We start from the raw sequence: 19,053 nt of genomic DNA on the forward strand, positions 1-19,053 counted from the left end.
ATGGGACGCGTATAGAATACTTTTATTTTGCATGTGACAGGACAAATATGTTGATGAGGGAGGAGCATTGTCCACTGAGTTATCTTGTCGCGTGGATGTCTGCATGGGGATGGCCCTCCACGAGAGGGCGCTGTGGCCCCTGAAAAACAAATCACGAGAGGAGTAACCTCCCCCCCTCGCAGTCCCCCTCACCCCGTGCGGACTTCGCCCTGAGGCCCAGGGAAGGTCCGGCGATTAGTCTGAGGTCATGGCCGATCCCACGGGGCTTGTTCAGACCGTGCTGGGGCCCGTGGCCGTGAAGGCCCTGGGTGTCACACTGCCCCACGAGCACCTGAGCATGGCTTTCGACTGCTGCTTCGTGGAGCCTCCCGCTGGCCATGGCCACCGGGCCACCATGGAGTTCAGCCTGAGCGGCCTGCACTGGATCCAGCAGCACCCGTACAGCCACAGGGGCAACCTGCGCCTTGGCGAGGAGGAGGAGGCCGTGAGACGGGTAGAGAGCTGCGCTCTTCACATCGTCTCCAGCATCACCGCGACCGCCACCACTATCGGCACAGTCGAGCACCATCACCACCATCTCCACCGAGTCTCAATAACGGGCCAATGACTCGTTTGTCAGAATGTACAGCGGGGCGTGGAGTTCTCCACAGAGCAGTGAACTTTTACATTTGGGTGAAAACCAGAGCACCCAGAGAGTGGGGCCACAACTCCACGAGAGGGCGGCACGGAACGTCTCTGTAGCGATAGGCCAGCAACCTACTTGCTGCACTCTCAAGTCTGTCGTACACACGGTTTGTTTATTACATTTCCGTGTTTGCGGAACATCGGTAAACGGTCTAAATAAATGATAAATCACGCCGCCACTGATGGGGCTAACGTCGCGTGCTGTTTTGCTTTACCGGTAACCAAATGGCAAAACAAAAACGGTTACCTGTTATCCGCACGTGTAGTAAGACACAATAGCAATAAAACAAAAAAACATGCAGCGTTTTGGCTGAGAAATGAATGTGGTCACAGTCGGGGGGTCGTGGCCAGCAACACCGCACAGCCCAGAGGTCGCCGGTTCGATTGCAATTAAAACAACGGCGCAACGTTTCTCAAATCTCTGCTGATGCGGTGTGGTAAAGTGTGAGTACGTCCATCTCTTCCTCCAAGACGCCTGGTCATCGTGGAGGAGCAGATCAAACACCTCTTAGCGCTCGCTCAAGACACTGCTGGCTTGTGTCAGCAGTGTCTTGAGCGACCGATTGCAGTGCTGCGCCTTTACACTGAAAATCAAGGCCAGATGCACGTGGATTTGCGTGCGTGTTGTCGGGTTAGACCTAACATTCGGTTCCCATCTTCAGACTTGTGGGACCGGTAATCGAGTCGGAAAATGGTCACCGGTTGTCAATCATTTGCTTTGGTGTTATGTTGGCAGAGCTAAAACCCTTTGGGCAATAAACGCTCATTTTCGATGGGGATCTCGTTACACCATGGCATCCTCGTTACTACAGCACAAAAAAAACACGCGCATCGGCATCATGGTACAAGCAGCACACAGAATACAACGTGGCGAGGTCGAGGCATCTCATACACAAAGTATTTGGTGCAAAACAGCCCCGAGATCAGTAAGATTGTAAAAAAAAAATCACTCAAAAGTCTGCAAAGCAGAGCGATCAATTGCACGCACACGTGAAAGGAAAGATGAGGTACAAAAGAGATTTAAAGCAAGGATGGTAAGGTTTTGATCTAACCTTAATGGTAATGTAAAATTAAAACCGATTTTAACAACCCTATTCGCTGTTTCACATGTTTCAGGACCTGCTTGCGTTCCGCGAGGCTGGAGGAGGTGCGCTGGTGGAGAACAGCACCACGGGGTTGTGCCGAGACATGGGGGCTCTGCAGCGCCTGTCGCGCCAGACAGGGGTGCACGTTGTGGCCGGGACAGGCTTCTACGTGGCCAGCACCCACACCCCAGAAACCCAAGCCATGACCATTGAGCAGGTAGGCACCAGACGTGGGCGAGTGGCATCGCGTGCGCCTCTTGTTGCAGACGATCACGGTTCGAATCTGGCAGGCCACCCTGATTACGGTGACGAGATGTTAACTACCTCGCCTGGTATACAGGAGGGCGTGGGTTCGATCCTGACACTGACGCCTGGATATTTGGAGTTTGCGTGTTCTTCCCGTGGTCGCGTGGATTTTTCTTCAGTTTCTTCGGTTTTTACCTCCACGTTTGGAATCAAGATGCGTTCAGAGTAATTGGCTGCTATACATTTCCAAGTGATAAGCCACTTCGTTGAGATATCATTTGTGGCCAGGTTGCTTCTGAAAAACAGCTATATAGCTCAGTGGGCCTTACATGGTAAAATAAAGCGTAGTTTAGTTTTTGTTTAAATTAACACTCCAGGAAGCTAAAGTGATTTCCTGCTCATTTGAGCATTGAGGCAGTGCTCACTTATTCACAGCCCTGAGGGAGTGGTGGACTTGACACCTCACTATGGTGGGGGTGAGTCTGTTCAGAGGAAGACCACTTGACTTCCCGGCAAAGGGGTACTTTTGATTTAAAGCTTTCGTGACTGCAGGGATTCATATTATTGGTTCTTTCGGTAAAGTCACGTAGAAGGGAAACAATAAAATAATAAAAATATTTTTTATTATTGTTTCCCTTCTACGTGACTTTTTGTTATTTTATTATTTCCCTTCTACGTGACTTTACCGAAAGAACCAAGAATATAAAAAGGGGTACTTATTTTATTGACCCCAAGGAGGGATGATGGATTAAGTAAAACCACAACTGGGATTTGAACCCAAAACCTTCTGATTGCAGGTTGCTTACTGGGATTTGAACCCAAAACCTTCTGATTGCAGGTTGCTTACTTCACCACTGAGCCACCTGACCTGATGTTGCCGTGGTGTTTGTACAATTATAGGCACCATCTGCTTCACTTATAGTGACGTAATTCAAAGAAGAGTAGGCCATTCTGTGCCGATCGGTCACACGGCCTTCTGGGAGTGCATTTCTTCAGCAGCATTAGTTCAATACAAGCTAACTCTGGACCAGTTTAGACATTCAGTGCCTTATCAGCAGAGTCATACATGCTTGACTTAAATTCAGTCAATACTCAATCAGGTTGTGTCTAAATGATACATTTGTGTGTGAGTTTGTTCTTCATCTCACTGGCGAGCTGAAAGAATTGGCATGTTAAATGCTTGTACACATTACAATTTGATGCTTGGCTCTCTGGGGTAGTGGAGGATCTTTTGACACAAATTGTGAAAAATCATTATACAGTAAAACCTTGGATTGCGAGTAACTTGGTCTGTGAGTGTTTTGCAAGATGAGCAAATTTTTTAAATAAATATGAATTTGATAAACGAGCGAGGTCTTGCAATACGAGTAGTACGTATACGCTTTGTCTGCCGAACGTCACGTGATCACAAGTGATATACGAGTGTCTTGATATACGAGTGCTTTGGATTACAAACACGTTTCCGGAACGAATTATGCTCGCAATCCAAGGTTTTACTGTATGTCCTAACCCAGTAATCAATTATGAATCTATACTCAACCATATTGTGTGATGCACAGTAACAGTGAATGTCTAGCCAACTAACTCTTGCGAAATCCCCTGTGGGTACAGTTGGCTGGTGTGATGCGTGGCGACCTGCTGGACGGAGTAGATGGCACCGCGGTGCGCTGTGGTGTTATTGGAGAGCTGGGCTGCTCGTGGCCTCTGGATGAGACGGAGCGACGTGTATTGCAAGCAGCTGGCACCCTGCAGGCCGATGTCGGGTGCCCAGTCATTGTGCACCCTGGGCGTCACATCTCCTCCCCAGCAGACATCACCCGCGTCTTACTTGAAGCCGGCGGGAAAGCACCGAAGATCGTTATGTCTCACCTCGACAGGTACGATGGCAAATATAATTCACGGATATTCACGTCCTAGTTCAATATAGGGACGCTGCCATGGTGAAATAGCTAGCAGCACGCCCGACATTCAATTCAGTCTATTCCATCATCCGGCACAGTAGAATCAATGGTGCAAGTTTTAAAAAGTCTTCCCCACTCTCTCTGTCCACCACCCAGCGGTATAAATGGGTACGCCACAGTCAAACGGCCAGTCGTACGTGGTGGAGTAAAGTGTGGGTACGACCATCTCTTCCAACATGCCTGGTCAATGTGGAAGAGTAAATAAAATATACCCACGAGTTGTAGTGGAGACCCCTTTCTGCCAGCAGTGGTATGAGAAAGCAATTACAATGCCGCACCTCGTTAATTCCCTATTCCTGTACCAGGGGCGAGTCTATTCATAGGACGACCACTGATGACTTTCCCACAAAACGGTACTCGTTTTAACACCTCTGGAGGAGCGATGGGCTGGATGAACTCACAACCTTCCAAATTGCGATGAGACGAAACCGTCCAATGAGACTAAGCAGTCAGCCTAGTAGACCGAGTCCTCAACACGGGCAGAGAATTCAAGAAGTAAAGTTTACGTAGACAGTAACCATGGTCATAGTGATAGATGAGTGATAAGGTGGTGACTGGCCACTTACGAGTGACTGGAGTGAGTCGGTGTTGAATCATCATATGCACTTTGAACTTACAGTATTCCCTCGTTATTCACGAACTTGCTATCTGTGATTTCGGCGATTCACGAATTGCATCTGGAACTCTACGTGACTGCATCGAGGGAGAAAGAATGTGATGTGAGAAAGTGATGAGGTTAAGTGATGAAATAAATTGATGAAATAAAGTGATGGGTCTACGACTGTGCAGCATCATAATTTAAAGTAAGTTCATTTATAAACTATTATTTAATACTTTAATATTTGTTTTTATTTACATTATTACCGATTTGTATGTTATTGTGTTCTGATAATTTTAATGTATTTAATAGCTTATTTATGTTTTTATTTAAGGCCAATATCATTATCCACGAAATTTGGTTTTCACGAGCATCTCTGCAACGTATTCCTCGCAAATAACGAGGGGAAACTTGATATACTTTTTCTATTTTGTATATTTTTGTTTTTGCTTACCTTTCCTATAGTTTGCACTCCTAGCGTTTTTTGTATTGTTTGTTATTGTAACTTTCTGATGCTCCCCTACTGGACATCTGTGTTAATGAGCTTCATAGCTTATCATATTTCTCCTGGATAAATAAAGATTCTGATCAATCTTGTATTGTTATTATGTTTTACGCACAAATACACAGGACCTTGTTGGAGCGAGAGGCTCTGCTCGAGTTTGCAACACTCGGAACCTACCTGGAGTTCGACCTGTTTGGTACAGAGATCCTCGATTACCAGCTCAACCTCGATATCGACATGCCGAGCGACAATGAACGAATACACTGGTTAGAGAATGCACAACCAGTAATGCACATGCACGCACACAACACCACTGTATGAAATAATATTGCACTCAGATGCTTGCATTTAATGTCTTTATAAATAACAAAGTAAGCAGACGATACACCTCTTCTTTCCCTCAATGTGAAAACATTTAAGTACAGTAGGCTCTCGATTATCTGCATGTGGTTTATTCGATTTGCGTATTAATCCCACACCTACATTTTGACATAAATTAGTAACTCGTGGATTTCCCCTTAAGCCAAAATTAATAATCTAAAAACAGTTATACATTGTTATTCTTGGAAGTGTTTATTACAAGTCACATGCTTAAACCGAACAAATATGTGCTCTGGTTAATTAGAAATGCACATGATCGCCTCTGCAGTACAGTAGTTGCATATCTTTACAACACTGAACAGTGGGTGGAGTTTGATTGATGTTGATTGGCGTGTCTCTGCTATCCACTTCGTGGGCCGAGTCTTCTGCGCGGGAGCAGAAAAGTTAGTATGCGTTCTAAATAGAAAGAGTAACCATTGAAATCGTCAGTTGTGCTTTTTTTCGAGTGATTTATGTATTTATACATAGAGATCTACGGAAAATAGATATTTTTGGATTATCCGCGATTTTAAATCATCCGCGGCCGTCCTCCACTTTATTAGCATGGATAATCGAGAGTCTACTGTATTTTTGTTACACATCTCATTGGCCAAGCGACGTGCCCTCTGTGATAGCGTATACATGAAGAAGCACTGCCTCAGCACAAGCAAACTCTGGACTGGTTTCGGAATTCCTTGTCTTAGCAGCAGTCAGGCTTTCTTTATTCAATACCAGTTAACTGCCAGAAGTTTATAGGATATGACCTTCTGTGTGAGATATGAGTTTGCTTGTGTTAAGGAATGCTGCTGAAAGTATGCACTCCCAGAAGGAAGGCCGTATGGCTAATGAGATGTGAGAAAAAATATTCCTTTGATTTATCTAAAGGGACCGATAGGGGAAGAAGGCGTATCGTCACTGTAAAAAAAAAAATGTTCCTGGGTAGTGTTATTTTCTTATTGCTTATGCCTCAAGAGTACAGAAAATGGCTATTATTCCCCAAAAACTTTGCTATTGTGACCAGAACACAATTAATAACACTGTGTAACAGATTGATTATTTTTTTGTTCCTGGGTCGTAAATGTTATTTCCTAATTGCTTATGCCTCAAAAGTACAGAAAATGGCAAAATGGCTATTATTCTCCACAAACTTTGCTTTTGTGACCAGGACAGTGATATTTTGAAGTGTACCTATTTTCAATGAGAAAACGTGTGCATTTGTGTCATTCCTTCACATAACGTCCTGGTCACAAAAGCAAAGTTTGTGGGGAATAATATCCATTTTCTATACTTTTGAGGCATAAACAATTCGAAAATAACACTACCCAGGAACAAAAATCGTGTTACTATTGGTCCTAGCTCTTCGCAAAACTGTAGAATACAGTAATACATCACGCAAGATAATAACGACGTGCCTACTCTGTGATGTGCGTCGTGTCTGTAGGATTGAGTTCCTGTTGGCGGAGGGGCTGGAGAAACGCCTACTTGTGTCACACGACATTCACACCAAACACCGCCTCACCACGTTTGGTGGACATGGGTTTGAGCACATCCTCACGAAAATCGCACCAAAGATGCTGCGGCGTGGGATGTCTCAGCACGTACTCGACTGCATCCTGCGTACAAACCCGCAAACATGGCTCGCCTGGCCTGAGCAGTGACTCCGTTTGATTGGAGGCCTGGGTACAGACAAAGGCTGCTAAAACCTTTTTTTTGTATTCCCGGAAACCGAATGAAAAGAAATATTAAGACCTGTTGCCAGTTTGCCCCACACTTAGAAATGTTTATCAATATGGATAACATTCATCTTTTTTCATTGAGAAATTGGAGGGAGCTGTCGTGGGGTAATGGTCAGCAGCACACTGGACTCGCGTTCCAGAGGTCACAGGTCGATCCCGTCTCCCAGTGTGGCAGTTTAAACAACGGCGAACTTTTTTTCAATGCCCCCCAGTTCTGTCCACCCAGCAGCATAAATGGGTATGCTACAGTCACTCAGCAGGTCACGTGCAGTGGGATCAGGTGTGGGTACTGCCACCTCTTCCAAGATGCCTGCTCAGTGTGGAGGAGAAGACAATACAGCTTGAAGCTCCCTCTGGTGGAGGCTCTTCTGCCAGCAGTAACGTGAGCCGGCAATTGCAGGATTGCACCTTTACCTTTCAAATAAGAAACGTGGGCAAATGTACTCGGGCTGTCGTGCGGTTTCTACGGTTGTGCGTGCATGTTAGTGTAATTTCACACGTTATCTCTTCCTCCATTTTGGAACTGATGGAAATCACAGTCTGCCACATTTTATTACCATTTTCTGTACCCAGTGACCTTGTGTCAGCCTTCGATATTCTCTAGAAAGAGCACTAGTTCTCTATGTAGCATTCTTTAATGTGATTATATTTTAAAATGTTGAGTTGCATATATGACTGTGACGATTGAATGTATTTTCCTCAAAGTGATTATGAAGGATTTAACAAAATGCAAATGAATTATTAAATATTTTATGAAATTCAAAATAATCTCTTAAGATCCGATTTAGTTGATAATTAAGATCAAGAAGTCAGCATGGACAATGCCGTTGATGCCACCACACCTCACGACCAACACTTTCTCCCCTCCGCCAGATCCCACAGCTACTGCAGAGTAGACACGCGACCTCCAAAGTCTGCGCTCACAGCATCCCACCACCATATCTGCTCTTAGGGCTTCCCATGGTGGATTCGTGGAGACCACTCAAAAACCTGCCTTGCCTCAGATTCCCACACCTTTAAACTCAAACTTGTATCTTTTTAATAGTGATTTCCATAACTATCAGCTGACAATGCGCCTCCTTCCAATATCTATCTCCCCACATACAAGTTAAAACAGTATGAGTAAATGACTTAGTGGGACCCCCTGATACCCAAACATTAAAAACTCGTGAATGATGTCACAGACCTCCCCCATTCACCCACCATCACAAGGCCCGCATTGTTACTTTTCCCTTCTTGATGCAAGACCGTTACTCTGCCGTGCGTGTACACGGCGACACCCAACTCTCTCTCTCTGCCAGGAATTTTCCACCAGTGTTCCCTGCTACCTAGTGCTAGCTCCATACAAAACAAGACCATGATGTCATTATGTTCTTGGCAAGTGCAACTAAGGTAGCACAGTGATCGTGTTTTCCATGGTGGACACAGGCTACCTATCCATATGCCACAATCCCACCAACTCCACGAGTCAGCAGGTGTGAATTTTGCCGTGTCGCTCGGAATCTCACGCAGCATTAACACTTTGATAGTCTGATGGTGTGCACACTGGTGCGGTACCACCTATTTGAGTGTGGCTGAGAACTTGCACAAAGCAAAACCATTGCATAGAGTAACAGACAATACGCCTCCATTAAATATCTGTCACTCCGTGTAAAAAATACAAGCATGTATGCATCACAAAGCATAATTACGTCTGATCAATTTTCAACAGCATTGTGGTCTCGTGTGATTCACTTACATGGTCGCAAATTAGTGTTCCCTATGCTTACTGCATGAGTGCTACAGCCCAAATATTGCTTTTGGAAACCTAAATATGAAATTAAATTATATGATTATTTTTCAAATACGGTTACTGAGCACAAGCCCAAAATGGCAAGCGGTCAGCAAAAAGCAGCACTGTGAAAGCTAGAATCGATACAGAGTTAATGCATTTCTTGAATTGAGCAAGGTTAGTATATAAGTGCTTGGGAAAAGAGACGATGGGGGGGAATTCGAAAGCGGAGAAGTGCGAGTGTGGTGGTTGAACACAGCGTGGATGGGTGAGTCCTCAACATGGGTGGAGGAATCAATGAGTGAAGTTCAAGGGAACAGTGACCATAGTAGTCACTATAAAAGAGTGTGAGTGAGTGGACGAGTGAATGAGTGGGTGAGTGAGAGTGAGTGTTTCAGCCATCTCGTTGCCCATTTTACGAGTGTGCCACTGAAGTCGGCACATTAACATTTCTGTTTCCATAGCATCGTGTAATCAGGCGGCAAGCATTAGGAGGCCCGAGCAAAGGGGCATGCGTCTGTGTAGTGTGCAGGACACTGAGAGCCAAGTGTGTGCGCTGTAAAGACAACCGCTTTGATTTACAAAGCGATTGTGCTGTTTGGTGCCACAAAAAGCGCACACAAGCATCGCCCTATTCATCCACGCCGTGCCGAACTTACGCACGTTAGAACGCAGATCTTGTACATGTTCTATCAACTGCTTTGTAAAGTCATTACGGTTTGGTACATTATTATGATCCGTACGTAGAGATATAAGTGTTCTTCGCTAGTGCTACCAAACGCTTTTGTATATTTTATGTTCAGCATTGCTGCTAGGCGTCATTGAGCAACTTCAGCTGTCTTACAATTGCGTTATGTTTATGTTCATATAGTATATGCGTAAACAGTCTGGACAGGTGGCTTAGTGGTAGAGTCAGCGGCTCGCATTCGGAAGGTTGCAAATTCAAATCCTTGTTGGTGAATTGACAGCCCTTTCATCCATCCGGGATCATTAAAATTAGTACCACATTGTGGGGCAGCCAACTATGGTTATCCAATGGAAAGACTCATCCCCACCACAAGGATGTAGTGGGACTGATGGTAAGGCATCACCGCAAATGTTTCTGTTGTGACGGTTTTTCTCGTTATTTACAGATTCGATTTTAATTTCACACTTGCAACTTTCATCAGCTGGATGAGACCTGGCTACTTTGGGTTTGAATGGGGTCCTAGGTGGATGAATGTCAGGCACATATAAAGCAATTGGCGGGACCCCGGGGTCCCGTCACTGCCCCGGGGTGGGAAAACCCGCATAGCGACACGAGTCTTGCCTTACCGACAACAAAACTAGTGTCAATCGATTAGCCTCGTCGAGAGCTACTCGGGGGCACTAAGTATCGTAAAAAGTTTAAAAATTACATAAACACGTTAAATTCACTGCGGGGGCGGGCTCGCCTTGGCAAAGAAGCTGAGGATCGACGGCTGACCGGAGGGCATCGTCGTCGCGCGCGACTGCGGCGGACACCCCCTGGGCTTGCGTTTGGCCGGTGGGGTGGCGCCCGTCGTGTTGATCGCCGCCTGCTGCTGCTGGCGCTTGTTGGCGCGAGTCTGGGCGGGCGGCGCATTGCTGTCGGGATCACGAGTGGGCGGACTGAAAAATAATCATCATTATTGACCTGATTTTTGCAAATGATTCATATAACCAATGACAAGCCGATGATCAGTTGGCAGATCATCTACACGGTAAGTATAGGTTTCAAGGACGTGAACCTGCATTTGCTCTTCAATCACTCTATAGTCCAGCAGACAGTCTTGCTTGACCTGTCGTCGTGCATTCATGATATGTAGATGCGCCGGATACTGGAAGGAACAGTTGGTGATGGGGAGGCGATCCCACAATAGCCTGGGACTCGCGTCCTGCCACACATTGCAATGCTCCCACACACCCTTAATTTTATTTATGAAAAGGGACACTTTGTTGCTAGACAGGTTGTCGTCCTGATTAGAGGACTTTACACCCATTGTGGTAAATGGAGACAGAACCAGTCCACCGCACCTCCTGAATTCCACAAAAGTCCAGGTGGTTATGTTCCACCTCCTGAAAAGAGGAATGGCAATCCTCTTCCCCGGCGAATGATCAGACATTCCACATGGCCAACAGCAGTGGTTTTCTGGGAGATGGCATAAACACCTGTCCCCCCAAGGGCTTCTGGCACAAGTTTAATTTGGTGTTCGGAAATTGGTCTACAGCTTGGAGAGATTACGAGTTCCTCGTTTCTGTCCAGTGTGCCCAACCCCGTTAGCCACCGTGATGGCTGTGAGCACACCATGAGGATAAACAGCTGATTATCATCAGCCTTATACTGTATACACAAAATCCCCCGTATAGCCTTAACAGCAACTGCTATTAGCAAGCATCCAATGAAGTCCGGCACGGCACACGAGAGGATGGGTTTCCAGTACCACGCCCGGCCACCTTTGTCTCCATAGTGGCGGTTTACACACCGCACCAGGTACTCATTTGAGGCTGAGTCGACCAGGGGAGACCCAAGATCGGTTCAGATAATCGTCACCGGTGTTGGCCGTGAGCGGGAATCGAACTCGGGTCGCCGAGTTCGTAGCGCAGCACGTTAACCTCTATGCTAACATACGCACATCCAGTATACACTCAGATACACATTACACTCACATAGACATACAGTCGATCATCGATAATTATCCAGCGGCTTGGGGGTGAAGGGTGCATCGGATTTACAAAAACGACGGATAATCACTAAGTAATTATTTAAAATTGCTTATTTTTGCACATTCTTATCTAACATGTTTTTTAAGCGTTTTTAATTTGTTTACTAAATGAAATTGGAATAAATAAGCATTCAAATAGACAACAATAAATATCCTACTCCAAAAAGTTATTATATTTACTGTTTCGTACTTACCACTCCAATTTCGAAGAATCTGCACCATGGGGTAATGTCCCTAGCACAACTGTAGTGACTAACTATTAGCAAGCACCATCGGGGTTAACACGCTTAATAATTAGTCCATCTATTGCCGGCGACGCTACTCAGTCAGGACAGTTGGTAGGCTGCCTGACTGGTGGCGCCCCGAGATGGTGGAGACGCAGACGACGACAAGAAGGATGGTGAAGACGGCGAGAAGAATGGTGAAGACAACGAGAAGAATGGTGACGAAGACTTCAGCAGCACGACGGGGAAACTACTCCAACAACAGCCCAGAGGTCCCCTACAGGGGGCCCCTCTTATGCTGTCAGCATTGCCTTGCTCCGCCCCCGGCCACGCCCCCTTTATGGAAGCTACTAGCAGGTTCTTTGGTGTGCCCCTCCTGTGACCTTTCCCCTAGATCCCCCTCTGGTGTATATCCTGGCCTGCTGATGTCAAGGCTGCTGTACGCCACAGATCCCCTTTCCTGCCAGGAGCCAGCACTATGCTACTACTTTATGCCACTATATCACCCCCCCCACCCCGTGAAAAAAAACCAGCCGTCCCGGCTGACACCAATCACATATGTAGCGGGGGAACTCACAAAAATGCGCTGACGCAATTAAGCTAACATGGAGGGATAACGAGTTTTAGGCGAGAATTCTTAACAATGAACCCGAACCACAAGGAAGTGAACAATGTTCAATGGCCGCCGGCGTGCCGCTGCGTGCGAGCATCAGGAGGACCCCAGGTCAACCGGTAGTCACAGCCCATCTCGCGTCTGTGGCCACCCGCCAGACAGCATCGGAACTCAATTTGACAACGGAAAAGGGAGCGGGTCATCGAAATGAAGCACTCTTTGAATGGGTCCTCGCCGCTGGACCCACAGCTGGGACGGGAATTGGCATGCTGGGGACCCCTGCGACACTACGAAAATGGCCTAATGGGCACGGCACTCCCGGGAAGAAGATGGCAACCGGTTCCTCACACCCGGTTCCTCACGTCTTTTGGAGGTGCTGCCGGTGGGTCTGCGGGTGTCAGGCGCTAGAATCCTGTGGGCGATACAATGGAATCTTTCTGAGGCGTAACCTCCGGGCTCGCCCGCCCCGGCTCGTCGGACACGTCAGACACCCAGCACTCAGGAGGTGGAGATGAACAGTCAACATAGGGTGGAATATAGGGTTTCAACTGTGACAGGTGCATAAACCAGCGACTGACCTGTATACGCATGCACTGCAGCCGCTTGACTTCTACCACCTCAACAGGGCCCTGCCATGGCCGGTGCAATTTAGGGGACGTACCCAGGGGCACCTGGGGACAAAGCAACCATGCCTTGTCCCGAGCGGTCCATGGGGTCCCGGACTGCCGTTGCCCTACGAGTTTTTCATTCGCGGCCTGTCGTTTAGCTGAATTCCCTCGAGACGCCTCCTGTGCCTCCGTCAGCCGCCTAATCATGACCTGCATGGACATGGGTATAACGGCCTTATTTTTGCCCAGGTCCATGCCTAACTGAGCCTCCATGGGAGGGTCACTTTCCCTCCCATACATGAGGTAAAACAGGAAGAATCTTGTTGAGGCGTGAGGGGGCATCCTATACACGGTCAGGACACCGGGAATGTGTAAGTCCCAGTCTGACTGAGTCTCATTAACCTGTTGGCACAACATGGGTGTAAGTGTCCTGTGCAAGCGCTCCACTATCCCGTCCATCTGGGGATGGTAGGGCGATGTCCGGATTTTTTTCATTCCCAGGGAATCACACACCTTTAACAATTTCGAAGAAAAATTTCGCCCCTGGTCCATAAGAAGTTGTTCCAGGGCCCCTTTGTCCAAAACGCACCCGTGTAAAAATGCATCCACAATGGATGTGGCTGACTGATCTGGCAGAGGCCATGCCATCAGCCACTGAGACAGGTATTCCACACCGACGAGGAGGAATTTGTTTCCCCTTTGAGTGGCGGGAAACGGCCCGAGGATTTCCCAGAGCAACCAGCTTGTTAATACGAGGCACCATGATGGATTGTAACAGCGGCAAATTAAGTTGCTTCCGCAACCGCAAGGGCACCAACATCTGAGCGCCTGGAGGAACCACAACAGTTTCCTTTGCCAAGGCCTGAACCGTGGCGTTGGTTATTTCTAAACGGATCGGAGACCTCAGGAAAGCCAACCGCCATCCCGACAGCAATTCAATACAACCTTGATCAACAAGGATCTTAAGGGGCATCATCCCGGGAAAATCGGTGCCCAAAAGACAGGGCACAGCCAATGTCCTAGAAACCAACACCGGCCCTGTCAACTCAAATGTCCCAAACGTGGACTTTTGCCAATATTTGGCCAATAATGCCCAAACTCCCACTATTCGCGGCGACACAAGCACTAGCGACCGGGCTAAGACAACAGGACCTCGGCGGCAATAACTGAAAAATAAGCTTCGAAATCATGGTAGCCGACGCTCCTGTGTCGATCAGAACCCTCACCTCTATCCCCTGAACAAACCCAACTACTGCGGATGACACAATGTGCCAACACGTTCCACTACCCCGCACCCCGAGGTCACCCATTCGACACCGAAGCCCGTTGCTCGCATGCCGTATATCCTGGCCTCCTGATGTCAGGACTGCCATACGCTGCAGATCCCCTTTCCTGCCAGCAGCCAGCGCTATTCTACTACTCTATGCCACTACACTACTACTACGCTCATGTTTAAAAAAAATTGTGTTTGACGATTGCCGGACTTATGCATCCTTTAGTCGGTGCTCGGGTGAACGCCGAATTACATGCACTTTTTGCCGGATCGTACTGTATGTTTTCTGTTTTTATTCCTGTAGTTATGAAAAATGTATATACATGCAATATTTGTATTATTTTAGTTGCTGTATGCAGTGTATAATGTTCTGTATGTAATATTTGACACTGAAATCAAACATAGCTTCTTTTTTTGTCACGCACGTGGTAACGATCGCCAGACTGGTAACAGCCTTCGGAACGGTTTCCTTTGGAACGGACCGCCACATAATGTTGGAAGCAGCCGGATAATCAATGATAAACTGTACATACACTCATGAGGATATCGATATTCACTCACACACATATATACACATATACATTTGTTTTGGCTGTCCATTGCGAACGATGATGATTGTGGAAAACAGCGAGTAGCATTTTCCCGCGCGCTGGTGGGATGACAGCCCAGCCCTTGAGCTGATGATGCTGATAGATTACCCCCCCCCCCCCCCCCGTTTTCAACTTTCCTGACCGAATCGCCTACAGCCACTTCTCAACTGCTTACGGTTGGCTGACATTTCTTAACTATGTGTCCACATTGATATTGGCTGCCTTGAGGTATCTTTTAAGGATGTCTTCGTAGCGCAGTTTTTGGCTACTGGGAACACGCTTAGCCCTCTTTGAGTTCACCATAAAGAAGAATATTAGGAAACCGATGTTCTGGCATGCAAGTTACATGCCTTAACCATCTCAACTGGAAGGAGGTAACTATTGCCTCTGCACTGGAAATTACAGCTCTCGCCAGCACCTCAGTACTTGGAATTCTGTCTTGCGTACTTGATCCTCATGATTTGTCTCGAATATCTTAGTTGTAGACTCGTCCATTGTGCCTTCAGGTGTCGTCCATGTAGCGTCATTGGTTCTACAGAGTAACCTTGCCAGATTACACAGCTTGCCGTGGTTGCGGGTTTGTATATATATATACCAGCGCTAAGATTTACACTCATGGTTGTGAGCACACATCCCTGTTTCACCCCATGGCAAATGTGAAAAGGGTCCATCACATTTTCTGCATTCAACCTTTCATGTTGTCATAAAATTGTCTGATGATGTTTACAAAGTGCTCTGGACATCCTATAGGCTCTTAGTGTGTTTCTGTCCACCGTATCGAAGGCCTTTGAGAAATAGAAAAATACCACAAACATATCTTGGTGCTGCTCAGCCGCTTTTTTATATTAGTCTAAGGGTGAAAATCATGTCATTTGTTGATATTCCTGCACGAAAACCACACTGACTCTCAGGTACGACTCACTTACGAAGACAAAGATCCCCCAATAAGCTTTTAACAGACCACTGGGGCAAGTGCTGTTATCGGGCACCTATGAAAACCAACACGGTGCACGAGCAGGTGGATGGCCAGCACCGTGCCTGCCCCCTTTGTCTTCCTTGTGGGAATTCAATTCTAGTTGTTGGGCTTGTAGCTCAGTGCACTAACACTACAATACATGTGTAGTGACGTATAATGGGTCACTACGGCGCCTAGCGCCAGTTACTTATAGAGGGGAACTGGGAGTGTAGTAGCCCTCTCTGCCAGCAGGGTACGCTATGTCATGGAAAGGGTCCCTAGGGGAGCATGGTTCTGGTGGCTGGCAGAGAGGGGGCATCTAAGGACGTAGCAGCCCAGTTGGCTGGCAAGGGCAAGTAACAGGACAGGGTAAGGATGTGGGTCAAAGGTGACAGAAAGGACACGTTGTGCAGGCAGGGCTGGATTAAGGCATGGGCTTTAGGGGCCGCAGCCCAGGGGCCTCCGCCAGCTGGAGGGCCTCCAGAGATTAAGTGAAAAGTGAATGCTGAATTTTATTTGTTGTTAGCCTTGTAGAAATATTTTATTTTTCTTTAATTTGTTTTCTTTTTTTAAATATTACTGGGGGCCTCACAGTACCTGTATAGTGTAATAATTCAGAGACACTATTAGGAGGCATTATCCCTCTTGTTTATTCCGGCTCTCACAGCCATCGGGGATAACTCCATTCTGGTTCGGGACAGCCAACATGCTTCCCGACCCACAGCTTGAAGGTGAAGTCCACGACGACAGCAGCATGACGACTGAGAGTCGGAGCTCACCTTTTATTCTTGCCAGTAAGGCCAGGCTCCGCCCTCGGCCACACACCCTTCTGGATCCCCCAGAAGGGTCCGGGCTTGGTCCATGGGTCCAACTGGTAGAACAGGCTGCTACCCCTAATTCCACTGTCTATCAATCTCCCAGCACCACGCGCTACAGTGACTCAATGTCACTACATCACCCTCCCCCCCCCCCCCCCATGAAAAAAACAGCCGTCCCGGCTGACCTTTATAGGTTGCGTAGCAGGGCGAACACAACAATATCCATGCAACATTTGCAATGCATGGCAACAATCCAGCCCCCAAAATAACAGCAACCAAACGATGAGTAGGGCGGTCATCTGAATCGAACCGTCTTGGAACGGGTACTTGTCGCCAGCCCCTCGTATGGGCCTGGCACGGGTCCTCCAGGGACCCCGGGGTTAATCCGAGGATGGCCCAACGGGCGCGGTCTCTTCTGGGATGAAGATGGAGGAAAAGAAGAAGCGGGTGGTGATCGTTCCGTCCACCCCGATCCGCCTGTGGGTGGCGCCGCCGGCGGTTCCACGGGCATCAGGCCCTGGGATCCTGCAGATGGAGGAACAGAGCCTCGCTGAGGCGCGTCATCCATAACCGTGCGTCTGGCTCCGTCAGACACATCAAACACCCGGCCATCAGATGGTAGAGATGAAACACCCTCATAAGGTGGAAAATAGGGCTTCAGTCGTGATGGGTGCACATACCAATGCATACGACCAACATGGATCTGCACACACTGCGGCCACCTCACCTCAATTACCTCCACCGAGCCTTGCCTTGGCCTATGTCATTTAGGAGACGTGCCTAGAGGCACCTGGGGGCAATGCAGCCATGCCCTCTCCCCAGGCTTCCACAGGTTTCCGGACTCCTTAAGCCCAGCCAGTTTTTCATTCGCAGCCTGCCGCTTGGCCGAATTGACACGGGACGCCTCCCGCACTTCCGTCAACCGCTTAAGGGTGAGGCTCATAAGTCCCAGCACAGTGGCTCTCTTCTTGCTTGGCTCAATATTTAACTGGGCTTCCATGGGCGGGGGGGGGGGGTCACATTCTCTCCCGTACATAAAAAAAATATATGGTGAAAACCCGGTAGAGCCATGAGGGGCCATCCTATAGGCCGCAAGAACTCCCGGAATGTGTAGGTCCCAATCGGACTGTGTCTCATTGCCTTGGCACAACATGGACATAACAGTTATATGTAAACACTCTACCATTCCATTAGTCTGGGGATGGTAGGACGAAGTTCGAATTTTCTTTGTACCTCTTCGAAGAAAATTTCGACCTTGGTCCATAAGGAGACATTCCGTGGCCCCTTTATCCAACATTTAACCATACAGGAATCCGGCCGTAATGGATGCCGCTGACTGATCCAGCAGGGGCCATGCCACCGGCCACCGTGACAGGCACTCGACCCATACCAGCAAAAATGTATTTCCCCTCGAAGTGGTGGGAAATGGCCCGAGGGTGTCGAGGGCAATGAGCTCATTTTCACTGGACACCCTGATAGACTGCAACGGTGGTCGGGCCAGCCTCGGCAGGGGCTTCCGGCGAGCATATTGCACGCAACATTTAAGCACGTTGTGGACGTCTTCCGACATCCCGGGCCAAAAGAAGTCACGTTTCAACGTCGATAATGTTTTCTACGCCCCTAGGTGCATCAGCCGCACATGGGCAGCTCTTGTTACCCTACCCCGCAGAACAGTTGGCAGGATACAGTTCCGCTGTACCTCCATATCCCAGTGCATTAGTAGCCCATCTCGGAGGACCATGGGGGACATACCCCCTGGACCCTTCTTACGCTTGGCGTACCAACGCGGCACCGTATTTTCAGTAAGGAGACGTCCTCCACCTGGAGGTGCCCCCATTCTTCGTGTGCAAGACCAATGGTGTTATCACGTGCCACCTCCGCTACGGGTGGCGGAGCATCCACCGACGCTACAACGGCACCCGGCTCCTCCGCATCCACCTGCTTAGAATGGCCGGTGCCCATAAAATACGCGCACTGGCTCTTCGGCGATAACCGTGACAGAGCGTCCGCATTGCAGTGGCACAACCCTTTCCAATAGATAACTTTGAACAAATAATTTTGCAAAATTTCTAACCATCGCGAGAGTTGCGCGGACGGCTGGTCAATGCGTAACGTGGATTGCAAAGCCGTGTGGTCCGTGTGTAGTGTCGTTGGTATGAGTACCGTTGTGTAGAGACAGTACCGTGTGGGTGGTACTGTAGGGGTGGAGCCTTTGACACTGGATGCGCATACCAGGGAGGCTGGATAAACAGGAAGGGGCACGTGACCGGATGTGGGGCGGACGGTGGGGGACTAGGGTTGAG

At 48.0% G+C, this 19,053-nt stretch overlaps 1 protein-coding gene across 1 annotated transcript; it reads left to right on the forward strand.

Moving 5' to 3' along the window:
- The first annotated feature begins 139 nt into the window (after positions 1-139).
- PTER (phosphotriesterase related) lies at positions 140-8,856 on the forward strand. Its single transcript, XM_032951848.2, has 5 exons — positions 140-493; positions 1,801-1,986; positions 3,627-3,892; positions 5,205-5,345; positions 6,881-8,856. The coding sequence occupies exons 1-5, from the start codon at positions 248-250 to the stop codon at positions 7,095-7,097; spliced, it is 1,056 nt and encodes a 351-aa protein (XP_032807739.1). The 5' UTR covers positions 140-247; the 3' UTR covers positions 7,098-8,856.
- Positions 8,857-19,053: the final 10,197 nt, after the last annotated feature.

Source organism: Petromyzon marinus, chromosome 10, assembly GCF_048934315.1.
Source record: "Petromyzon marinus isolate PM22_M1 ecotype Great Lakes invasive population chromosome 10, UKy_Petmar_22M1.pri1.0, whole genome shotgun sequence".
Taxonomy (NCBI): domain Eukaryota; kingdom Metazoa; phylum Chordata; class Hyperoartia; order Petromyzontiformes; family Petromyzontidae; genus Petromyzon; species Petromyzon marinus.